The 25897-nt window shown below is 44.1% G+C and overlaps 1 protein-coding gene across 31 annotated transcripts in view; it reads left to right on the top strand.

Moving 5' to 3' along the window:
• Positions 1–15415, top strand: part of clasp1a (cytoplasmic linker associated protein 1a) — a 56727-nt gene extending 41312 nt beyond the window's left edge. For 5 of the 31 annotated variants that reach the window (XM_070552949.1, XM_070552945.1, XM_070552947.1 and 2 more), the window contains 20 exons: positions 1346–1408; positions 1906–2009; positions 2175–2198; positions 2515–2759; positions 2871–2934; positions 3116–3279; positions 4176–4254; positions 4338–4481; positions 5255–5350; positions 6072–6221; positions 6291–6397; positions 7512–7637; positions 7955–8102; positions 9745–9991; positions 10131–10187; positions 10470–10651; positions 10722–10850; positions 11816–12022; positions 12324–12440; positions 13770–15415. In XM_070552949.1, coding sequence (XP_070409050.1) covers positions 1346–1408; positions 1906–2009; positions 2175–2198; positions 2515–2759; positions 2871–2934; positions 3116–3279; positions 4176–4254; positions 4338–4481; positions 5255–5350; positions 6072–6221; positions 6291–6397; positions 7512–7637; positions 7955–8102; positions 9745–9991; positions 10131–10187; positions 10470–10651; positions 10722–10850; positions 11816–12022; positions 12324–12440; positions 13770–13856 — 2540 coding nt within the window. In that variant the 3' untranslated portion in view covers positions 13857–15415. The remainder of the gene's footprint in view (positions 1–1345; positions 1409–1905; positions 2010–2174; positions 2199–2514; positions 2760–2870; positions 2935–3115; positions 3280–4175; positions 4255–4337; positions 4482–5254; positions 5351–6071; positions 6222–6290; positions 6398–7511; positions 7638–7954; positions 8103–9744; positions 9992–10130; positions 10188–10469; positions 10652–10721; positions 10851–11815; positions 12023–12323; positions 12441–13769) is intronic. The other 26 variants (XM_070552958.1, XM_070552960.1, XM_070552957.1 and 23 more) reach the window with 15 other exon arrangements.
• The last annotated feature ends 10482 nt before the right edge of the window (positions 15416–25897 follow it).

The raw sequence follows: 25897 nt of genomic DNA, 5'->3' as shown, positions 1-25897 counted from the left end.
GTTGCTTTAACGAGCAGTTGGACAGGTGTACCCAATAAAGTGGCCAGTGTGTATAAATGAACTGGGTTATTCAGGATCAGGAGCATGGACGTCATTTTCGCTTTAGAAGTGGGGGGGACACAGGGAGTGTGTGTGTGTGTGGGGGGGGGGGGGGGGATCTTTACAATATGCTCTAATGGGAACAGGCTTCAACTCAAATGGTTGTTTTCCACTTGGTGCTAGAGCTCAACCAGTGTCAATTTAATATAGTGTAATATTGTTTTTGGATGGTAAAAAGTGCAGGGGTCAAAACTTGACTTTGGAAAAAGTGGGGGGGACATGTCCCCCCTGTCCCCCCCCAAAATTACGTCCATGATCAGGAGTAACAGGAGATCTCTGGAGCGTACAGCTGTGTGTTAACGCAAGACTGCACAGAACCCCGGGTAGCTGCTAGTTAATCTGAGGAGGGTCAAAGGCCATCCTCATGCTGTTTAGTGAGGTATTCACACGTGAGAAAGGTTGAAAAGGACCTTCTTAGGAGTGGATGTCTTTTAGAGTTGACCCTGAGGTCAGAGGTCAACACTCAGATGACAGAAAACCCTAAGAGCTCCACCTTTAACTCCACAGGTTAAAGGTTAACTGTCAGCACAGTGGTGGAGGGATGATGGTTTGGGATCCAGTGAGTCCATTTGTCTGAAGTCTGGACTGAACCGGGTCATGAAACAGAAACAGGATCTAAAAACAGCACCAGGGTTCAGTCAGGGTCCAGACCAGAACCAGCTGAAACCATGGTGGTGAGGCCTTCAGAGAGCTGAGTGTGCTCCCCCCTCCAGAAGCCTGGACCAGAACCATGTGAGACAGAAACCAATAGTAACCAGCGGTTCTGTTGGACCAGCGGGTAGAGTCTGATGAACCTTAAACTAAAAGAGTGATGTTTATTCTCCACCATGATTTCTGTCTGAGGATCCACTCACTCTGTCTGGGTTTAGTGTTTCTGACTGTGGTCCGAATCATCTCTGGACTTACTGAGGAGATCTTCTCTGATCTTTTGAGTTCTGTACATTAAATGTGACAGAAATCATCCTGGAGACCTGGAAGCCAGATGTTTTTAGGCTATAAACGTGACTGTGTGCCTGTAAGCAGGTTAGGTTATCATTCATGGTAACGTTGGTACCAAAGGTGTATTAAACATAAGAATCTATCATCTCTAGTCATATCTGTCATACATCGTAATAAACTATGAGACCAGCACCAAAACACCTCAGAACTGGTCCTGCTGGGTTCTTGTGGGAACATGTGTTGGGAACCGGATCGCTGTCCTTATGTGAACCACTAACCCAGTCCGGATGTCCCATCCCCCCCGCAGCCTCCCGACGTCACTCCCGCTCCACCAGCGCTCTCTCCACAGCAGACCCCCACAGCCAGTCAGGTGACCTGCATGCCCAGACCCTCCCCCCAGTCCCTGCTGGTTTCATCCCAGTTTCTGTTTGTTAGGTGTTTCTGTGGTTCATCACCATCGTCATCTGGGCTGCAGCCAGACCCCATCAGTCTCTTGTAATTGTATTTTTTTACCAGACGAAGTTCAGAACAATCCGTTTTCCATCTGCTTTTTATTATTTATCATTTTTAGCTGGTTTGGTTGCGTCATCCACGTCTAGTTTGGCGGTTTTTCTTCAGAAGGTTTGGTTTGGGATGATTTTTGGCTCATGTTTAATTTGTGTTTCTAGTAGCATCTGTGCATGGTGGTTCTTTTGGGTCGGGCTTTGCTTCCTGCTGTTTGGTTTTTGGATTGAACTTTTTCTGAGTTTTTTTATTTTTTTTATTCATCCAAAGACACAAAAATGCTCTGATGATCGTCTCTGAAAGGTAAGTGCGAGAAAGCTTCTCTTGTTAAGCAGCTCTCCCCGTCTCCTTTTCTGTTTTCAGACCGTTACGGTTTGATCCACCAGGCCAGGATTTCAGCGTCAGTTAACGCCATGAGGGTTCTGAACACCGGCACCGAGGTGGAGGCGGCGGTGGCCGATGCTTTGGTGAGTTTAACAAAAAGCTTGGTGAAGCCGCAGGAAACAGATTTGCTGTTGGGACTTTTCCCGTCAGAATGCTGGATCCACACAAATCAACTGTTGACTGTTTGTAGATTATTCCTTCGTTAAACTTTCTCCTCTTTCCCTCTTGGTTGTTTGTTGCTGTTTCAGCTGTTAGGAGACTCCAGGAATAAGGTAGTTTGATGTTTCATCCCATTTGTGTGCTTTGCTGCTTTGCTCAGCTTGCCTGTCCTCCAGGGTTTAATTCATCTCAGTGTTGCTGTTCATCACACTCCAAACACGAACGTTACTTCCTGTTTGAGATCTTTTCTTTTTCATTGCTCATTTCTCTCTCTGCTTGAATGGCTGTTCATTTGGAAGCAACCAGATATATGGTGTGTGTGTGTGTGTGTGTGTGCTACATTTTTTAGCTTTAACCCCTAACCATAACAAGTATGAGAAATGTGCCGTGTGAAGTTAAAAGAGTGACGGTGCCTCTGTGTCCCTGCAGAGGAAGCCGTTGAGGCGTCGGTACGAATCTCCTGGGATGTACTCTGATGACGACGCCAACAGCGACGCCTCCAGCGCCTGCTCGGAGCGCTCCTACAGCTCACGAAACGGAGGAATCCCTCACTACCTGCGTCAGACAGAGGACGTGGCCGAGGTCCTGAATCACTGCGCCAGCTCCAACTGGTCTGAGAGGAAGGAGGGCCTGCTGGGTCTGCAGAACCTCCTCAAGAGCCAAAGAATACTCAGGTGGGCTGAAAGCCGAGGGTTCCTGGGTCTTCTCTGATATGGTTTATGTTGGACAAGATCTATAGTTCAGGGGAAATGTTGATGATTATTTTTGTGTTTTGTTCGTTGCAGCCGAGTGGAGTTGAAGAGACTCTGTGAGATCTTCACCAGAATGTTTGCAGATCCTCACAGTAAGGTATGAATCTGTTGGGACTTGACTCAAGCATGGTAACGGAAGGAGAACGTGGAACTAATGAGTGTTTTTGTTGCATGGCCCGCCTTGCTGTGGATCTAACATCAGAGAGTAAGTGGGACCTTAGCCCGTTGTTGGAGGCAGCCCTCTGCCGTTCCAGCCTAACACGTGTTCTGGGTTTCAGGTGTTCAGCATGTTCCTGGAGACTCTAGTGGACTTCATCACTGTGCACAGAGAGGACCTGCAGGACTGGCTCTTTGTACTGCTCACTCAGCTGCTTAAGAAAATGGGTGCAGATCTGCTGGGCTCCGTCCAGGCCAAAGTCCAGAAGGCCCTGGATATCACCAGGTATTAGTTCAGTGACCTGCAGACCTGTCACGGTACCCACACATCACCTGGTGACACTTTTGAGGAAGACGCCAGCAGACGGTAGAAACATGTTGGGTTTGAAAAAAATATTTTCACTCGCCTGAAGAAAATAAGCTGAAAATAACGACTTGATGAACTCAATAAACTGATGTGTTGACTGCCATCCTTTTCTGATCAGAAATCCGCTGGCTGCCAGCATTTTTCAGTGTTTCTACTGTAGAACATTGTGCTCTATGAACATGTAAAAAAGAAAGAGTAGATTCACTTCTTGCATCAGGAAGAATCAGCGTGTTTCCAGCGTTATTCGTTCTTTTGTAATCCATTGTCGAATTTGGGAGCTGCAGAAACTTTGTCCAGTTTGCGATTCGCTTTTTTCGCAGCAGCATCTCAAAACGATCTCTTCTGCTTCCTTTAAAGACATGATGTTAATTCTCACGGTGCGCGGGCTCGCTCCAATGTCCGCCCCGTAAAATAATGCAATTGACAACTTTAGTCGTCAGTGGCAGTGGATGATGAGTTAAAAATTCTACCAAGACTTTAACTTAGAGTCAAGCGGTAAACCAAATCAATTCTAATGTCGGAATGGCTGCTGGAATCCGATGTTTTAGTGGGTTGAATAGTTGTGTGTCATCTGCATAGAGATGGCTCTGTACATCATGGTTCTGAATAAAAGGACCAAACAGAATAGAAAGGATCCAAAGACAGATCCCAGTGGAACACCAAAACTCTTTTGACTTTTTAGAGGTGAAGTTAGTAATGTAAAAGTTTCTGTTTGAAAGGTGGAGGTTGGGTGGAGTTTAGTGAGGAGTGTGTGGTTCTGATGGACCGTAAACACTTGTGTGAAGGCAGCTTGTTTCCTTGTCTCTCTGTTTTAGGGAGTCTTTTCCATTTGACCAACAGTTTAACATCTTGATGAGGTTTATTGTGGACCAAACTCAGACTCCAAATCTCAAGGTAACAAAAACCAGATCAGGTTTCTAGATGACAACCTCGTTTTGTTGCTCAGAGGAGCTGACAACTCCGACTCCACTCCTCAGGTGAAGGTGGCCATTTTGAAATACATTGAGTCTCTGGCTCAGCAGATGGACCCAGCAGACTTCGTTAACTCCAGCGAGACGCGACTTGCTGTGTCCCGGATCATCACTTGGACCACTGAGCCTAAAAGTTCTGACGTCAGAAAGGTAAGACCAAGCGGGTTTGTTGTAGTATTAAACTTATTAAAAACAGAAGTCTCCTAATGTAGGAACTGGAAAAGAGCTGAATGTTTAGGGTCTAACAAGATAGTATATCATTGATGGCCAGAGTCAAAACAGTAATCCATACAAAACGCTTTGGAAAATAGGTTAGTACCTTGTGTTGCCATGGTGATAGATATCAGGAATCTGCTTCAATATAGTGATGTCCACTGTCCTATGAGCCTTTTCAAATTTGCCAGGCCATGCATTTCAGGGGCAAGCCCCTATTTTCAATTTGTTTGTGCGTGTTTGTTTATTTTTGTCACCGTTCCTGCATAACCGTGCTGAATGGTTCGTTGACTTGGGCATTTCATATCAAGTCGCTAAAAATGTTGTGAAACAAATTATTCAAGAATTGAAAGCGATTTGTTGAAAGAACCAGATACTCTTTCACATAGATCCAGTTTTACACGATTTCTTTAGCAGATGTCTCTTCCAGCTAGTGATACGATTGCTGATACTTTACTTTTGCCTCTCCATTTCAGCCGGGCGGAGCAGAAGTTGTAAACTTTGATAATAGGCCGTCTCGGTGTGGACGTCCTTGGGTCAACTGCCCATTATCTTTCCCATGTCTAATGCACGTAGCATGTTCTGACTCGGTGTTTGTTTTTCCACTGGTGGTGTTGAGTCAGGGCCTCCTGGCAGGCTGTAAATACATGTGTCTGTGATGCCAGGCCTGGTCGTGCTTTAACCCCCTTCTACCTTACGATGTTACCCAGACCCTTCATAACTGGGTGAGCGAGGAGCTGGCTGGCAGGTCCAGCTCTGCAGCCCTTCTGACCACAGAGAGCAACCAGGAAGAAAGGTGTAAGCAGGTAGAGCCCGCTCCCGAGAGCCAATCACAGCACAACAAGCACGCAATGTTCGCCTGCTTGGTTCCTAACCACCAAAACAGCTGTTTCTCTGAAATAACCAACAGATCAGCCTGAGCAGCCAGAAAACACTCGTTTAACCTTAATTTTCTCCTGTTTACACAAAAGTCTTGTTCAGAAGTATGGTTTGTGAATGCTGTTTATTTGACTGCTGTGTGCCTCACACTTCCTGTCTGTTTGACTCATGCTAACAACCTCCCGTCCACCCGGAAGCCTGCATGGTATCCATGTGGGTCGTCTCCAGAGTTCGAGCCTCGCTCAGCCTTTCTTAGTAAAATAAACTCAAGTTTAACTAGATACCTGTTGGGCTCTGCCGAAGCAAGCGGCTCCACAGTGTGAAGTTTACCTGTACTCACCTGCACGTTTCAACAATTTCTTCATAAAATCCTAAAACATCGTTTGCTTCTTCTTCAGTTTTCTACTGAACAGGCCGAGTCTTTTTACAGGAGGATTTTCTGTGGGTCTCACTGGAGCAGATGGAGATGGTTTCCCTGGTTTCAGAGTGTTCTAGTCTTAGCCGTAACTTCAGATCAACCTTGTCTGCTGGGGTTTCTCTGATATTCCATACTTTTCATTTAGAGATTTTAATTCTCTGAACTCAAGGAAACCATCGGACCTGTTCCTTCTGTTCCCTCTCTGACCTCTTCTATTGGTCTGCCTACAGGCAGCCCAGGTGGTTCTGATCTCCTTGTTTGAGCTCAACACACCAGAGTTCACCATGCTGCTGGGAGCTCTGCCCAAAACCTTCCAGGACGGAGCCACCAAGCTGCTTCACAGCCACCTGAAGAACTCCAGCAACACCAGCAGCAACATGGTGAGTCAGAGTTCCAGGCCCTCCATCCTAGCGTTAATCACATCTTAATCTAGCGTCGTCTGGTTCCAGGGGTCTCCCAGTAACACCATCGGCCGGACGCCATCACGCCACACCCCCAGCAGAACCAGTCCCCTCACCTCACCTACAAACTGTTCCCATGGCGGTCTGTCTCCAAGGTAACCAGGCGTCAGGCGTCTGTAGCGTACGGCTGAGATCGGCTCTAACTGCTCCACTGGTTTAAGTTGGGATGATCATCAAACTAACCCGAACACTCAGGAAAGGTTCAGCAGAACATTTCAAACAGAAAAATGACCCGTGAACAGATAATTTTTACCTTTACTGGATCACAGCTGGTCTGACCCACGACCTTTCAGGATCGTTCCATTTGCTTGGTTCTGTCCATTCCTGCATTTCAGGCTGAACCCGTTTTTCCTTCTTCGTAGTTTTCGTTAGAGCTCCTGATACTGATGATACGGTTAAGATGTGTCTGTTCTATTGTGGCTCCTTCAACACTCGTCCCTAGTTCAGCATCATGGGTTTAGACTAAACTATGACTAAAAACTGCCTGTTTGGGACTGTGTCTGATCCAAGAAGGGATGTCCTTAAAACTGATGGCAAAACCCGGTCCGATTCTCGCATGCTTTAGGTCCGATCACAGGGCTAGTCTTGTTGTTGCTAACAGAACAACAGTAACTGCTTGTGAACACTTTATTAAAGCTCTGGCTGTAAAAACAGCCTCAAATGGGAGCTACGCAGAACCAGGATCCATAAACGCTGAATGGCACTCAGGTGGTGTTCTGACCCGCTTTAGCTAGGTGATATTCTCTTTAACCTGGTGATGCTCTGACATGCGTTAACTAGATGATGTTGTGTTTAGAGCTGGGATGTTTGTTCTCGCGGTGCGGGGGCTCGCTCAGACGCCCACACTAAACTAAACTAACATAACTACCAGAGTAAGAGTGAAACTAACATTGATTTTAAACATGGCGGTCTGCCACAGTGATGGAGGACTAAGCTATTGTTAAATGCGACTCCTCTCAGACTTAGCAGCTCATCCAGGTGATTCTGATCTTCCTGAGCCCAGTGAGGATTTTCCTAGTGGTGTTCTGCTTCCTTCCTCTGTACTAACACCTTCCCTTATTCCCTTAACCTCCGAGCTCAGACTTTGTCTTTTCTCTTTCCTCACTCATCTTCCTCCTCCTCCACATCACCGTCATCTTCCCATCTTGTTGATTTCCGTCCACCTCTTCCTGCTCTCTACCTTCCCATCCTTTCTTCTTGTGGAAACAGTCGGTTATGGGGTTGGGGGATCGACGGGCTGTCCAAGCACCCCCCTGCCCCTCCTCCACCCCCTCCACCTCACTCCACCCCTGCTGCCCCCTCCCTAAGGGTCCTGCGCAGAGCGTATTCACCCAGGTAACGAGGCGGGCTGATCACAGAAACATGATCCATGAGACTGTTTTTACCGTGTTTGTTGTTGAAGAAGCACAAATCCATTGTTTCTAGTCAAATACAAACACTCAGCTTTTCATGTTCCCAGTTCAACTAGTCTGTCACTGAGCACTTGGCATGTGCATGCATGCTGACTGTGTACTTCTGATATCACAGCAAATTGTGTGTGTGTGTGTGTGTGTGTGTGTGTGTGTGTGTGTGTGTGTGTGTGTGTGTGTGTGTGTGTGTGTGTGTGTGTGTGTGCGTGTGTGTGTGTGTGTGTGTGTGTGTGTGTGTGTTAGCATGATGGAGTACGACACAGAGAACATGAACTCGGAGGAGATCTACAGCTCACTGCGAGGAGTCACGGAGGCCATCCAGAGCTTTAGCTACCGGAGCCAGGAGGACCTGAACGAGCCGGTCAGACGGGAGGGAAAGAGGGATGATGGCGTGAGTTACCAGAAAACATCAAATACACACTACAGGACTGTGCAAACATTTTAGGCAGGAGTGAAAAGTCTGTAAACTAGGAATCTTTCAGTAGTGGAAGAGTTCGTTTGTTTTTATCCGAAACAAAAACAGTGAATGAACAAAAGAGAAATCTAGATCATGACCACCTTCAACACAGCATCAGATCTTCTAGCTACACTAGGACACATCAGGTAGGTCTGGGACAGGGGTCGGCAACCCGTGGCTCTTCCATCCATCTGATGCGGCTCTCTGTGTTTGTAAAATAATGAATGGATATTTAAATAAAATGCTTTATATTTTACTGCATTAATTTTACATCTGTAAGCTAATTCTAAATGTATAGATTGTCTGCGTAAACCTGAACAGGTCCAACCCGGTCTTACTGTGAGACCGGGTTGACGCGTCACGCTTGTGCGTAATCATATCGGCGCTTTCTGAGCTGAAGAGGATGTGAGATTCTGGGATTCTCCTCAGACGGCTCCTGGATGTGTCGCCACATTGGAGACAGGAACAAGCGCTATTCAGCCAAAGTTTCATAATCAGGGAACATTTTCTAATTGACAAGTCTCTCTGAGAGACCGGGTTTGGAAATCTCTCGCTTCAGTGGGAGGAATCTTCCTGCATGCGCTCTGGTTCTGCGACGCACTCCAAGCCCCTCTCCACATCTTCAGCTCGCTGTGGACCTTAAGTACGCGCTGACTGAGCAGTGTCCAGCTCAGTTGTTCAGATGGGAATCTTTTCTTGGGTGATTTAGCTACATCTGCGATGTGCGTCTGCATGCGTCGGGGTAATTCTTTCTATTCTTTCTCCATCAAAATAAACAGTCAAATACGGGAACTAACTGTTCTGTTTTCTTGTGAAAATTGTTGCAAAGAGATATAATTTAACTTGATTAACACCAGAGCCAGGTGCACTGCGCCGTCATCTCCGTTACTGTAAATGAGGGAAACCAAAATGATCGGATCCTTTTCTGACCTTCCCCACCTACAAAGTTTAATTAAAACAATCAAACGTGACAGAGCCTGGATTTGTATTCTGAACAGTCTAAACATGTTTTAAAAAGAAACGTATGACAAAAGTGGCACCTGCTCAGTAAACCCACCAACAGGGTGAAAAATATCTAAATATTGTAGCAGAGACGGGCTACAACTTCCGGATCCACTTTATATAAATCGTTTTATTGATTATCGTCTTATGAAAGATAACTCTGACGTACACGAGCGACCGGTACTTGCTGCTGTCACCTGTTGTGAGCAGCTCTCTGCTGTCTGAGGGTAGGCCCCGCCCACAACGCCATGGCTGCTGCGGTGTTTTCTTTACTGTGGGAAACGGGTAATAATGGCTCTTTGATGGGAACAGGTTGCCGACCCCTGGTCTGGGAGAACATACCACAGATCTTCTCCTCACATCTATTCATTTGTCACACCTGCTTAAACATGTTACCAAGTGCTCAGACTGGCCCTGAAGGCCTCATGAGTCTCCAATCACACCAGACCCGACCTTCCTCGTTCCTCTCATCCCTGATTTAAACCGGTTAAGTAAACAAATAAAAGAGGGGTTTGTCTAGTTTTAGTTGTTATTGTCTTCTGTTCTCACCTCCTCCCACCTCCTTGTCCTAAAGGCGGGGAGAGAAGGAGTAGCCTCGTCTCCTGGTTCTGATTCCCGCGTGGGTTTAGAAATGGTTGAAGGCGGTCGCACGGCTTTGGACAACAAGACGTCCCTGCTGAACACGCCGTCCCCACGCTCCTTCTCTGGACCACGGAGTCGAGAGTTTTCCCCGTACGGATATGGAGAAACCATCTGCACCTACGACAAGAGCGCCCTGAAGGAGGCCGTGTTCGATGACGACGTGGAGCAGTTCAGAGACTGTGAGTGATGGAGTCGGGATTAGACGTGTCGGTTTTGGGTCTCCGTCGTGTGAAAGAGTCTCAGCATCCAGTCTGTGTTGTCACATTCTCCTCTCTGCACCCTCCATCCTCCACCTTCATCCCTCCTCCTCCTCTCCAGGCCGGCGGCAGGAAAGTGGAGAAAACCAGATGGCCCCCCCTAAAGGCTTTTCTCCTGGTAAACAACCTCCTCCTGCATGAGTCATTCGTTTCCACTCCTCCTCATCTCTTCATGTCCTCTCCAGCGTTTCTCCTGATGTTTTATTCCTCTTTAGGACAATGATAACATTTATCCACACATGAATTCATGTGTGCATCTCTCTCTCTCGCTCTCTCTCACACACACACACACGCACGCACGCACACACACACAGGTTTAGGTGAATTGGTATAAATTTTCACTTTCCCGAATCCAGTTTTTCTCTTCTCTGTTTTGCTGTTTCTCTTTGTTCCGACTCAGTCGGCTCGGACCTGGTAGCCGACCTGCTGAAGGAGCTGTCTAATCACAATGAGCGTTCTGAGGAGCGTAAAGGAGCCCTGGTGGAGCTGCTGAAGATCACCAGAGAGGACAACACGGCGGTTTGGGACGAGCACTTTAAAACCATCCTGCTGCTGCTGCTGGAGACGCTGTGTGACAAAGACGTACGCTTCTTCCTTACTAATCTGGTTCTGATTCGACTCTGGACTGATTCCCGTTTGTGTTTCTGAGCAGCACACCATCCGAGCTCTGGCTTTACGCGTGCTGAAGGAGATCCTGAGGAACCAGCCGGCCCGGTTTAAAAACTACGCTGAGCTCACCATCATGAAGACTCTGGAGGCCCACAAAGATTCCCACAAGGAGGTACTGGAGAGCGGGATTCGGAAACGGCTTTAATTCTTTTCATTTCACTACGATACTGAAGTATAAATGACTGGAACATAATAAAACATTTTTATTCAACTGAATAATTAAATTAATGAACACTTAACAGGAGCAACTACAAACATTGCACTAATATAGACTATTAAAATGTCACTGTGTGATATCTAACATTTATACCTGCAGACAGAAACACCTGTAAATGTTCCTGAGCCTTTAGATGGTCTCTCAGTCTAGCTAAATAACTGAAATTAATGTAGTTTTGCACAGTATTTGAATTGTTCCAGCTTGACATAATTGTGTGTTATTAGTAGCATTTCTGTTGCTGGTAATCTAGTAACGGTTAAATAAATAAATAAAATCCTTTAAAATGACACTAGAAGAGGCACAGATCTGATGGAGGGCTTACATTTACTAACTTGGGTCAGACCCAAACACAGAAGAGCTGAAGCTGGGTGGTAAACACACACAGGTAGTTCTGATAACACCTGAGCTCCATGACGTCTGAGACTGATGCATCAGTGTTACAGCGGGACTAAAGACATGATCAGAAACAGGTTACAGCTGGATGATCTAGGAAGGTAGAAGATCAGGACGTCTGAGCGGTGAACAGGTAAGCGGACCTTCTGACGTCCTGCTGTCACGCCAATAAGGACACGCCTGCAGCAGTGACTCTGCGGGTCTGCAGCCGTAGATATTCATCACGTCCTCCTCGTTCTTCATGGCCGTGATGCGCTTGGATGAAAACCTCCGCCTCTTTAGCTCCTATCAGCTGATGATAGCGGTAACACACCACGCTGCTGAATTAGTAACACACTCATTTCCTTATCAGTAATGGAAACAGCTCTGGACTAAATCCATCTTTCCTGCTGAAACCAGACTACCTGATATAAATGAGACTCAGCTGGGTCCATTGGTTCTGATCGTTTGGACCTGTTTTGTCTTAGGTGGTGCGAGCGGCGGAGGAGGCGGCGTCCACGCTGGCCGGGTCCATCCACCCGGAGCAGTGCATCAAGGTTCTGTGTCCTATCGTCCAAACGGCCGACTATCCCATCAACCTGGCTGCCATCAAGATGCAAACCAAAGTCATCGAGCGCATCACCAAGGAGTCTTTACTCCAGCTGCTTCCCGACATCATCCCAGGACTTCTGCAGGTCCGACCCCAACACAAATTAAGCTCCAGAGCCGTCCTGCTCCCTGTTTCATTGTCCTCTACAGCCCCAAACCAGACGAGTTTAAATGCAATCTGGACATTTCTCTCATTTTAGTGCTGATTGTTTTTTATTTTTATTTTTAATTCCATTTGCCCTATTTGTTCCTGGAAATATTTGCTTGTACTCTAACCTTGGTTGGACCCCTCCCGCATTCCTGCTGACCTCTCCACACAGACGTGTGTGAGTGAGCATGCACGTAAGCGTGCACGCGGTTCCCTAATGCTGCGTGTCTTCTCTGCAGGGCTACGACAACACAGAGAGCAGCGTTCGCAAGGCCAGCGTGTTCTGTTTGGTCGCCATCTACTCTGTCATTGGTGAGGAGCTCAAACCCCACCTGGCCCAGCTCACGGGCAGCAAGGTAGCGTACGCGCACACACACACACACACACACACAGGGTTGGGGAAAGCTCATGAACAGATGCTGAGCCTTATCATCTTCTCATGTCGTTATTTCCCAGCTGCTTCCAACTGACTGACCAATAAGAAAACGCCTTATATTTGCCCCAATTTACCTGACAACACGTGACCTTAGTAATGTAGTTTGGGTTTGAAGGTCAGGCCCACCTGACTGAGGAGGGACCATCCCCCACCACCACCTGACACCTGAAAGGGTCAGAGGAGAGCTCCTGATGGAGAACTCCAGATCGTTCCGTCTCTAATCGGGTTTAAACGTGAGTTCATGGAGCAGAGTGAAGAATCCTCCTCCACAGTGAAGCTTTTGCAGATTAAAACATGTTCAGATCGCTTTCTGAGCGTTTAAATAAAAACATGTATTCCTAATTTATTCCCATCTATTCTTCATGAGTTTGGATACAAAAGTTAGATAAACCTTCACAGGTTGCCTAAAGTCTTCAAACTGCTTTATGGTGTTTTAAAACTGGTCTTAACCCAAATTTCCCAAAGGAATTACCGAATTTCCCAAAGGAACTCACCCGAGGGATTAATAAAGTTCTATCTTATCATCTTATCTTATACGTATGAAATATGAAACGCTCGCTGAAGTCGATGCTGGACAATTTAGGAAAACAGTTAAAAATGTGAACTTAAGCTGGAGAAGTGATGAATGGAGACGTGTTGGAGACCTGGTGGAGATATAATGGAGAGCTAATAGAGACATAATAGAGAGATGTTGAAGACCTGGTGGAGATATAATGGAGAGCTAATAGAGCCATAATAGAGAGATGATGGAGACCTAGTAGAGAGATAGAGGAGATATATTGGAGAACTGTTTGAGACCTAGTGGAGACATTGTGGACACCTGCTGGACACTTTTGAAACTGTAGTTTTGAGAATTCTTCTTTTGCCGTTTACCACCGTTCCACCCTCTGTGGTCTCCAAGGCTTCCCAAAGTTGTCCCACACTTCCTTCCCCAGCAGAGACCAGTTCCAGACTCTCTGACGTCTGGGAGGAAACTTGTTTTTAAATGTTCCAAGTTTCCAGCGGCTCTGAGATTCAAGTGAAGGGAAAGTTTCGGGTCAGAACTCTCCAGAACGTTTGGAGACACTTTGGAAACAGCTGTTTGTCATTAAGACGGAGTAAACCAGATGTACCAAAGTCTGATTAATCCTCCACCTGCCAGAACCGGACCGCGTTCTGGTGTCTGTTTAAACTCTCGTTCTTGGGTGTTTTTTGGTTTTCATCACCATTTGAATATAAACATGTTGTTGGTGTTTCTGCTTGTTTGCAGATGAAGTTGTTGAACCTTTACATCAAACGAGCCCAGACCACCAACAGCAACAGCAGCAGCTCCTCAGATGTTTCCTCTCACAGTTAATGTCTGCGGCGTGGGGCCCTGGTGGCTGATTTACCCGATCTGTTCGATCCTCTCGGAGCTTCCTCTCCTCGTCAGAACTCCAGAATCCCATTCGTCCCGTAGTTCCTTCATCCCTCACCTCCCTGCTGTTGTTGTTTTTATGCGGGTGGGTGGGGGGTGTTACCTTCTCTTCCTGAAAATGGACCGATCGTGCTCAGATCTGTTTGGTGGTACCGTGAGCTAACCGCATCCCGGAGGAGGCGTTCTCAACTTGGATGAGCAGGAATGTCATTTGGCTGGCCCAGTGATGGATCAAACCAACCAGGAACGTGTCTGGGAACAAAACCCAGACCGGACTAATGGCGGCGCTCTGAAGAATTGATTGTCTTTTTTAGTATTATTATTATTATTATTATTTGTTAATAAAAGTGGCTTAAAAGGTGAACTCCCTCCTCAGACTGACAGGCAAGTTCCAGCTGGACAATCATGCTGTCAGCTCTTCTCCTAATCCACCATCAGCAGAACTCCGAAGCTGCTCGGTCTGAGCATGCTCAGTGGCTCCATTTGAACAGGACGTCCCTTATGACACAGCTGTCACTCAGAAATGCCCCCGGGTGGGCGGAATCCACATAAGTTAAAGGTTTTAAAGCAGGTTGCAATTTTACAATCGCAGATTATTTCAGAGTTTTCCATTTTAAATTCAGATTAGATAAATCCGTCTGAGAAACGAAAGCATTAGCTTTGTTCTGTGATGGAGCAGAAACTTCCCTCAGTCCAATCGCCCTGGGTGGTGATGAAAAACGTCAAATCAAACCATCCAATAAGAACGCAGACGGTTGCTCCCATAAATCTGCTTCGTTGATAACCTGATCAGGCAGATTTATTCACCTCAACTCAGAACCAACCCTGGATTATTTGTGACTTTTAACCCTCGCCTGGCACTCAGCTTTAGACTGGGACCACTGGGCTGTAACTGGGCTCTAGCAGGTTGGTTTTTGTACATACACTTGTGGACCACAGCTTCACACTTTACTGAATTCAGCGTTAGGTTTTTGCACGTGCATGTGAGCAGCTGGTGAGGAGATCCTAAAGTGCACTTGGTCTGGTCCGGCTCGAGCTGCAGAACACAGAGAAGCTTTCATCTGCTGCAGAAACACACTTCACAAATCTCTAGTTGCCAACTCTTCCTGGAGGGATGATCAGATGAATTCTGGGTGTGTTAAGTTGTTTGGGAATGCACTGGGATGGGGCCACTCCTGCGTATTTAAGTGAATGAATGTACAGATTTGTGTTGTAATTAGTTTCCTGAGCAGCTTGCAGCCGTGCACACTCGATCAGACTCGTTCTAGTCTGACCAGTTTAATCTGAGCTAAAGTCACCAAACACATTTATGGTTCCTGTCTTGGCGAGCACGTTGAGCACGGTTTCTTTTTGTCTCCGCAATATCCAGACGTATTTATATATTTTATTTAATCCAGTTTTATTCGGCTGTTAGGATAAACTGTACAGAACGTTTTGTTAACATCAGCCTGTGATGTAAAGAACATGTCTGCTCAGAAATAAACGGACTGAAAACAGAAGCCGGCTCTGTTCTGGTGATTGATGAGATGCTTGCAGCTGATCAGAGATCATCCATGGAGCTGCTGGAAGCCTCCTGTTCCAGGCTGGACTTGAGCTTGTGGTTTCCGAGCGCTGAGGTGTTCCCAGCAGCTCTGGATAAACATTAACCTGAGCAGACTTTGAGAGGAGCTGCATTTAGTCTCTGTTCCGGCAGAATGGATCGGAGTCCCGCTGCTGAACCTTAAATCAGACCTGGTTTATTAGTTTGATGTTTTTAAGCTGAAGAGGCTCGTCAGTATGGCAAGCCAAATGAGCATTTATTCTGATATCAGGATATCAGCCAGAATTGTCATGAACATGTAAGCCATTTCTGTCCACTAGTTAACTAGTTAGCCATGTTTGTGTCAACTAGTTAAATAGTGACAGCCTAAATTTCAACTAGTTAACTAGTAAGGCCTAAATTCTCTCTAGTTAACTAGTTAAAATGTTTCATATCTTACTAGTTAACTAGTATTGCTCAGTGTGTTCACTAGTTAACTAGTGGACAGATCAATGTCCACTAGTTAACTAGTTAAAACACATTTAGTTTTTACTAGTCAACTAGTAAGGTACAAAAACTCGTACTAGCTGACTACTGAATGTAAAAATCCCACTTGTTAACTTTGCCCAATTTGGCCAGCCGCTTGAGCATTAATTCTGATATCTTGTCAACAGGTCAACTAGTTAACTAGTGAGGGTCAAACTGTACACGCTAGTTAACTAGTGAACACATTTTGACCTTCACTAGTTAACTAGTTGACACAAAAATGGCTCATTAGTTAACTAGTAAAGGCCAAAATGCATACCAGTCAGCTAGTTGAAGGTATTTGTGTCTCACTAGTTAACTAGTCAGGGTCAAAATGAGCCCACCAGTTAACTAGTGGGAGACGGAAATGTTCACTAGTTAACTAGTGAACACATTTTGGCTTCACTAGTTAACTAGGTGACACAAAATGGCTCACTAGTTAACTAGTAAAGGCCAAAATGCATACCAGTCAGCTAGTTGAAGGTTTTTGTGTCTCACTAGTTAACTAGTGATGGCCAAAATGTGCACACCAGTTAACTAGTGACAGAAGAAATGCCCACTAGTTGACTAGTGAACACATTTTGGCTTCCTAGTTAACTAGGTGACACAAAAATGGCTCACTAGTTAACTAGTAAGGGCTAAAATGCATACCAGTCAGCTAGTTGAAGGTTTTTGTGTCTCACTAGTTAACTAGTGACAGTTCAAAGTGTCCACATGTTCACTAGTGAAGGCAAAACTCCTAACTAGTTAAGTAGTTGGAGTAGGGCAGTGCCACTAGTTAACTAGTGAACCATTAATGACTCACTAGCTAGCTAGTTGATTGTAGCAGGCTCACTAGTTACCTAGTTGATGCATCCATTGTCCAAACTAGTTAACTAGTGAGGACATAAATGTATACTAGTAAACTAGTTCAAGCCTACATTCACACTAGCTAGCTAGTTGCACAGAGTTCTAATTAGGAGGCAGAGAATTTCTCAAATTGAGGCTTTCTATTGGCTCACTATGTTAAAATAAAATATGACAACCAATCACAGTGCGGAATTTTGCAAAATCCCACCCCAAACATTTGCATGCGGCACACAAGTTAACATGCTGGCCAGAGGAACCTCAGCTAGTAAACTAGTAGTGGCTTCAGTGTGACACTTACATGTAAACTTGTGAAGGCGGAACTGCTCACTAGTTAACTAGAGAGGGTACAAATGTCCACTAGTTAACTAGTGAGGTGCAAAATAAGTGTCACTAGTTCACTAGTGGGCCCCAAAACGCCCACAAGTTAACTAGTAAGGTGTGGATATGCTCACTAGTTAACTAGTGAGGTGCAGATTTGCTCACTAGTTAACTAGTGCACCATTAAGCGCCCACTAGTTAACTAGTAAGGTGCAAAAAAGCATCACTAGTTAACTAGTAAGGTGCAGATATGCTCACTAGTTAACTAGTGGGCCCCAAAACGCCAACTAGTTAACTAGTAGGGTGCGGATTTGCTCACTAGTTAACTAGTGAGGCGCAGATATGCTCACTAGTTAACTAGTGACGTGCGGATTTGCTTACTAGTTAACTAGTGAGGCGCAGATATGCTCACTAGTTAACTAGTGAGGTGCGGATTTGCTCACTAGTTAACTAGTGAGGCGCGGATTTGTTCACTAGTTAACTAGTGAGGTGCGGATTTGCTCACTAGTTAACTAGTGAGGTGCAGATATGCTCACTAGTTAACTAGTGAGGTGCGGATTTGCTCACTAGTTAACTAGTGAGGTGCAGATATGCTCACTAGTTAACTAGTGAGCATATCTGCACCTCACTAGTACCTCACTAGTTAACTAGTGAGCATATCTGCACCTCACTAGTTAACTAGTGAGGTGCGGATTTGCTCACTAGTTAACTAGTTGCATCTAAAAACACATACAAGCTGACCATTTTTGTCCACTAGTTAACTAGTGGAACAATTGAAATTTCACCAGTTTACATGTGTGGGAGTGCAGCAGCTCACTAGTTAACTAGTGCCTGAAACACAAATTATGCATATTCTAATGAGAAGGCGGGCAGAAGACTCCTGTTGGGTATAAGAATCCCACCCAGTCTAAAACGTATGTGCTGTGGCCTCACAATCTGATGGGTGTCCCTGAGCGCCAAGGCTTGCACTCATTAGTCATGGTTTGACACCTACTGGTTGGTCGTTGCGGCGGGTTCGAATCCCGCAGATGGCATTCCGCAATTGCTGTAACATTATTTATTTTCTCTTTGTGTTGTAATGTTCAAAGTTTTATTGTTTTACTGCTTTTATTCCCCCCTCCCAAATCAAGTAAAGCACCTCGTTTGGTGTCGTGTAAGGGAGATCAGTTGGCGAGTTCAAGTCCCATTGAGGAGAATTGGAATTTAGTGTGCCAGTAATTTTATTGTAGTTCATTTTTGTTTGGTATTGAAAGTTTGGTATTGAAAAAGGCTATATTAAAAATAATTATTGATATATATATATATATATATATATATATATATATATATATATATATCTCCATCCATCCATCCATCCATCTTCCCAAGAAATAGATCAAATGACACTGAGGGAAAAAACTGTGGTTATTTTGGAGAGGGTGCTGGCTGCAAAACCACAAAGGCGGAGCTGCACCCCGCCCATTCACGCAAACTCAGCCTAGCCCACTGACTTCCGTTTTTGTTTTCAACTTTATCGCAAACTGACCTGACCCACATGAATTACGGCTGTTACTAGTTTACAGTCGTTAATGCTATGTTCTATACTCCAATTAAACAAGATAAATATAACTTGCTACATGACAAAGACTGAATATATCTCGAAATGAAAAGGTTTCTTTTAACGAATATCTGCCTACAGCTGGTCTAATAAAAGTGGTGTACAACAGCACTTCAGTCTATTGAATGGCCTCTGGTAGTCTAGTGGTAAAATCGTCTGAGTTGGTTTTTGCTTTCCCCTCAGCTGATGCTGGTTCGATTCTCGGTGGGGTCATCAGCAGTCTATTTAGCCACATTCAATTTGTTTATATTTTAGTTGTAATGTTTCTTTTCAGCAAAATATTTATGTCGCTAAAAGTTCTTTGAATTTGGTCGTTCCTAAACAGCATTTTAGTTGAAACTCTGCTCACAAATGGACTCACACTGGCTAAATAAACGAATAAATAAATAAATAAACACATTATATGTTAAACGGTATACCAGTAAATTGTTGTAAACATAGTACTGGCAAGTGTAGCTAGAAATGAAGAAAAGAGGTTGTAAACTACCTAAAACTTACACTACTGGGAGGCGAAACAGCATGTCAACCTGACTCCATAACCACTACACCACCACATCTGTTATAAATCAAGTGGCGTTACATGTAATTGTGCTGCCCAGTGTGTCTCTGAGATGGGATGTATGGTTTATTGGCGGTGTCTCAGTAGAAGTCATTTCAGAAATAATTTGTCAGAAAATTCACAGAATATCCAGATTTGAGAACCAAGACCAGACCCACTTCGGGGGAGGAGACCAAATTGAAGCTGAGATGGGAGGAAAATGCATGAATGAGGCTAAAAATGGCTTTGGCGTGTTTCTTATGAGGAAATGACAATATAACATGATTAAAAGTTCCAAAAGTTAGATTTTTAATTATATGGAACCTTTACAAAAACTGTTCAATTAACTTCTCAACTCCGTCCTCAATCTCGCATTTTTTAGCTACAACACCCTCTTTGGTTCCAGAATGCTATCAAGTCTGACAACTGGAAGGAATTAGACTGACTCTAATGGAATGGGCGGGGCTGATTCTGGAATGGGCGGCGCTGACTCTGGTGCAGCTCCACCTTCTGGTGCAGCTCCGCCTTTGTGGTTCTGCAGCAAGCACCACTTGTTATTTTGAGCTAGTACCAGAAGACAGTGTAACCTTTTTTAGTTCTCTCCAGTCAAAACAAAACTTTAGACTTTTTTCTTTTTTAAATTTAACAGGGAACAGCAATCAATTGAACAGGGAACTGCAACCAGTAGTCACACAACAAAATAAAATCACACAAACAAAATAAAGTTACTCTCCTTTTTTCTTGGTGTCTGAAAAGGGCAGGGAAAACCATCAGACTCCAGTCACCCATCGAATGGACTCTTCACCCTCCTGCCCTCTGGGAAGCGCTACAGGAGCCTATGGACTAAGACTACCAGGTCCCGAAACAGTTTCTTCCCCACAGCTGTCAGACTCCTAAACTCTGCCTGCTGACATAACACCCCAAACCAGCAGCACCCTACATAAACTCTGTAGAAACAAGAAAGCCCTGGAAATCGATGCAGAGCGTCACGGGATATGCCTGACTGGTCATATATATTACCTCTCATGACACTGACCTCTGACCCTATGAACTTGTGTATGTGATGAGTTTATTTACCTTTGATAGGGAGTTATGACCTCTGATTTTGTCAAAATCCTTCAACCCGTTCAGGAGATATTGCACACAAAAGCCAAATTTTCATATATACGGCCTCACACAACCTTGACCTTTGACCCTATGAGGTTTTGTACCTCATGAGTTTATTTACCTTAGATAGGGAGTTCTCACCTGCGATTTGGTCAAAGTATTTCAACCTGTTCAGAAGATATTGCACACAAAAACCAATTTTTCATATATACGGCCTCACACGACCTTTACCTTTGACCCTATGAGGTTGTGACCTGATCAGTTTATCTACCTTTGATAGGGAGCTATCACCTCTGATTTGGTCAAAATCATTCAACCCGTTCAGGCAATTTTTGATATATATATGACCTCACACAACCTTGACCTTTGACCCTATTACATTGTGTTCCTAATCAGTTCATGTACCCTTCATAGTAATAAAATACACAGGCGAGGGTCCGACTCTCTGGAGGACGCCATGTTGGATTCTATGTTTATTTAGCTGTATTTATGGTTTTGCTGGTGGTTTTTGACTCCTTTGAAAACTGTGCAACAACACTCTTCTTCTTCCTTTTCTCGTGTGTTATTTGGCGGATGGCACTCAACATAAAAAGATGCATTTCTCAAACAATTAATGTATTGGAGCGTGAACCTGAGTCATTAATCTCATATCCTAATTTGAGAGTTACAGCTAGAGTCCAGAGAGTTTTGTTGGCTTTATGAGCATTAGTTAGTAAGGTCCTCACTTGAACAAAAAATACAGCTTGTTTGCAGTGACTTTGGTATTTACTACCCCCTATTGCCAGAAATCTACAAGTGGTGCTCGCTGCAGAACCACAAAGGCGGAGCTGCACCAGAAGGTGGAGCTGCACCAGAGTCAGCCCCGCCCATTCTATCAGAGTCAGTCCAATTCCTTCCAGTTGTCAGACTTTATAGCATTCTGGAACCAAAGAGGGTGTTATAGCTAAAAAATGCAGGATTGGGGACGGAGTTGAGAAGTGAATTGAACAGTTTTTGTAAAGGTTCCATATAATTAAAAATCTAACTTTTGGAACTTTTAATCATGTTATATTGTCATTTCCTCATACGAAACATGCCAAAGCCATTTTTGGCCTCATTCATGCAGTTTCTTCCCATCTCAGCTTCAATTTGGTCTCCTCCCCCGAAGTGGGTCTGGTCTTGGTTCTCAAATCTGGATATTCTGTGAATTTTCTGACAAATTATTTCTGAAATGACTTCTACTGAGACACCGCCAGAAAAATCATACATCCCGTCTACAAAGACACACTGAATGGCACAATAACATGCAACACCACACAAGTATTACAAGATGTGGTGGTGTAGTGGTTATGCTGTCAGGTTGACATGCAGTTTTGCGCAGGTTCGCCTCCCAGTAGTGGAAATATTCTATAAGCCCTTTTCCTCATTTCTAGCTACACTTGCCAGTACTATGTTTACAACAATTTATTGGTATGCCGTTTAACATATAATGACTAATGTGTTTTTTTATTTATTCATTCGTTTATTTAGCCAGTGTGAGTCCATTTGTGAGCAGAGTTTCAACTAAAATGCTGTTTAGGAACGACCAAATTCAAATAACTTGTAGAGACATAAATATTTTGCTGAAAATGAACATTACAACTAAAATATGAACAAATTAAATGTTTCAGCTGGCAAAATAGATTGTTGCCGATCCCACCGAGAACCGAACCAGCATCAGCTGAGGGGAAAGCAAAACTTAAGTTAAACAATCTTGCCACTGGACTACCAGAACTCACATAATAAAGTCAAATGTTGTTGTACAGGAGTTTTGTTGGAGCGGCTGTGGGCAGATATTCGCTGAAAGAAACCTTTTCATTTCAGGATATATTCAGACTTTGTCATGTAGCAAGTTATATTTATCTTGTTTAATTGGCGCACAGAACATAGCATTAACGACTGTAAACTAGTAACAGCCGTAATTCATGAGTCAGGTTAGTTTGCGATAAAGTTGAAAAACAAGAACGGAAGTCAGTGGGCTAGGCTGAGTTTGCGTGAATGGGCGGGGCTGACTCTGGTGCAGCTCCACCTTATGGTGCAGCTCCGCCTTTGTAGTTCTGCAGCGAGCACCCTCTCGAAATCTACACACTTTCCCTTTAAGCGCGTTGTCTCTTTAACCCTTTGATGCATGATGGTCACTACAGTGGACAGATACTTAAAATTGTTATTTATTTATTTTTGCTATTAAGCACAGCTGTTGAAGACTTTATTGCATTTGAACCCCTCCATTTGTACTTCAGTAAGTCAAGCCAACATATTTCATGTTCAGATTGCACACTGTACACTGAGGTGGACATGTAATAAATAATTTGTAAATTACATTTTACAAAAAATATGTAAATATGAAATATGTTTCATTCACACCTAAGGATGAATGAAAAAAATTGTTAAAAAAATCATGGTTGAAGATTTCATAATTCATGCATCAAAGGGTTAAGACTGGTCCTGGGTGACATTGGAGTTTACAGCGAGGCCGTAGAAATTCTCTGTCTGGATATTTATTGTGGAGATTAATGGACTAAAATGGGTTGCTGCACCGTGACTGTCTTCTCCTTTTTTTGGAGAGTAAAAACTATATTTTGGTTTTTAAATGCTGCCGCTGCACCGTATTAAGAAATGATATTACTGGTTGGTTCGAAATGGGTTGAAATGTTCACATTTCTTCTTTGCTTTACATGCTGATCACTAAAGCGTGCTTTAATTAATATTGCGTTTTCGTAAAACGTAAGAGCAAACAAGGGGGATTTTAATTGACAAAAATAATAAAATCAGCACATTTCCAAGCCAACTGCGGTTAACATTGGCACGTCGGCTTGAAAAATATCTCCTTTTTGCCGTAAATAACACACATTTCATAGCTGTTGTGGGTTATTTATGTGTTCATCAGTGCTTGAGAACTGTAACTTTGGGGAGCGGGTCGTAATTGTGGGCTTTTAATGCGGTGCTGTCTGTGGCGAGGTGTTGGTAGGGTCTGATCGGAGCTGCAGCCAGAGCGTTTTGCCCGACCAGCAGCTGCTGGGAGCTGGTCCACGGTGAAGCAGCCCACGCAGCCGAACGAGGGCTTCCCGGCTAAGAGCTGACCGCAGCGGCCCCGACGACCGCGGGCCAGCGACCCGAGAAATAACATGGGGAGTCCTGCTGCTGCCTGCTGTTGTTTGTTTTCCGTAGTAAATACCTGAATATGCAGAGACTCAACAGGTCATTCAGTTGTGTGGTATCATTCAGATGATCAAATGAAATGTTGCAACATTAATATCAGTTTACCTGATCTTGATCAATAATCACATTGATGAATTGGTGCATGAATAACTACAAACCCTGCTTCCTGCAGCAGCTTTTTCTGCTCTAGATTTATGATCTGCTATTTGTATATTTCAACGAAAAAGACGGAAATGGCATTAATTATTTAGATTTATTTGTGGATTTTTTTGTCGATGTTAACCCTGTTGTGTCTCAGTTCATGAAGCTGTTTTCAATGTTTCCCGCGATGCGAGCAGCTGATTGTGCAGCAGATGGCCGCGGACATGATCAATTTCGAAGTGCTAGTTCTGGATCAAGAGAAAGCCTGCTGTGCTGTGCCGATGATTTTATTTTGCGAGGATGGATTGAGGAAGGGGGACACACATGCTTAAATATCGACTGTCGGCAATAATCAGATTCATACTCATAAAATACTTGTTAACATGTTTTGTGTGTGTGTGTGTGTGTGTGTGTGTGTGTGTGTGTGTGTGTGTAACTCTGCCCACTAATCCGTTACGTATTTTGTTTCTTGTTGACATAAATACAAAAATTATGCAAAAGAAAAGAAGTGAAATAATGTACACAACTAAAGTGTATGATCCAGTATCGAACCCGCGACCTTCACCATTGCAGGCGAACGCGTTAGTCACTAGACCACCGGCACTAGGTGCTACATCTCCTCGCAAATTCATACATTTAAAACACTATGAGTGCTGGAGGCTTTACAGCAACGTATGTAAAATAGAGCCTTTTTTATTATTATAAACTTGTCGCTTCCGTACAAATGTGAAACAATATATCTGACGGAGATTTCTGCGGAGTTTCTGCACTTTCCTGTCAACAGAAACAGACATGCTGTCTGCCGCTGCCTTCCGCCTCCAGGCTTTTTCAGACTAATAACTGAAAACTAAAGACTGCACACGTTAACTGAACAAAGATTACAGCAATACACCACAACTTTCTCGCTACAAATATCGTCAAAACATATTTATGTGCTCAAACGATCTTAGTTTATCAAATTTTCTCTTAGAACAGCCTGAACAGAGTCCGCCATACTTTCTCTGTTTCTCAGTCCTACATGGACCAATCACATAGCTGTTCTGCATTTCTTCATTTGCATGTAAAGGCCGGATTTGCTCACTAGCTAACTAGTGAGCAGTACAGCGGTCGAACTAGTTAACATGTTACACAGAATGCCAGCCAAGTGTGTATTTATTCAAATTCCACAAATTTACTAGTTTTAGGGGCATTTTTCTGCAGCTAGTTAACTAGTGACAGTGTTTTGTGTTCACTACTTAACATGTAAGGCTCAGTTTGCCCTCTATAAGCTAGTGAGAAAAAATTATAATGCAGATATGCTCACTAGTTAACTAGTGAGTGCTTCCTGTCCCATTACAAGTGAACTAGAAAGGCCAAATATGTCAACTAGTTAACTAGTGAAGGTAAATTTGTCACTAGTTAACTAGTAAGAACACATTTTTACATAACAAGTAAACTAGATTGCTCCAAAAACAGCAACTAGTGTGCGTCTTGTGCGCACTAGTTAACTAGTGAGCATATCTGCACCTCACTAGTTAACTAGTGAGCATATCCGCACCTCACTAGTTAACTAGTGAGCAAATCCGCACCTCACTAGTTAACTAGTGAGCAAATCCGCACCTCACTAGTTAACTAGTGAGCAAATCCGCACCTCACTAGTTAACTAGTGAGCAAATCCGCACTTCACTAGTTAACTAGTGAGCAAATCCGCGCCTCACTAGTTAGCTAGTAAGCAAATCCGCACTTCACTAGTTAACTAGTGAGCATATCTGTGCCTCACTAGTTAACTAGTGAGCAAATCCGCACCCTACTAGTTAACTAGTTGGCGTTTTGGGGCCCACTAGTTAACTAGTGAGCATATCTGCACTTTACAAGTTAACTAGTGATGCTTTTTTGCACCTTACTAGTTAACTAGTGGGTGCTTTAGGGCACACTAGTTAACTAGTGAGCAAATCTGCACCTCACTAGTTAACTAGTGAGCAAATCCGCACATCACTAGTTAACTAGTGAGCATATCTGTGCCTCACTAGTTAACTAGTGAGCAAATCCGCACCCTACTAGTTAACATGTTGACATTTTGGGGCCCACTAGTTAACTAGTGAGCATATCTGCACTTTACAAGTTAACTAGTGATGCTTTTTTGCACCTTACTAGTTAACTAGTGGGCGCTTTAGGGCGCACTAGTTAACTAGTGAGCAAATCTGCACCTCACTAGTTAACTAGTGAGCATA

The sequence above is a fragment of the Nothobranchius furzeri genome, chromosome 7 (assembly GCF_043380555.1).
Source record: "Nothobranchius furzeri strain GRZ-AD chromosome 7, NfurGRZ-RIMD1, whole genome shotgun sequence".
Taxonomy (NCBI): Eukaryota; Metazoa; Chordata; class Actinopteri; order Cyprinodontiformes; family Nothobranchiidae; genus Nothobranchius; species Nothobranchius furzeri.
Note: the sequence above shows the minus strand (reverse complement) of the source record. Positions and strands in the feature narration are given on the sequence as shown.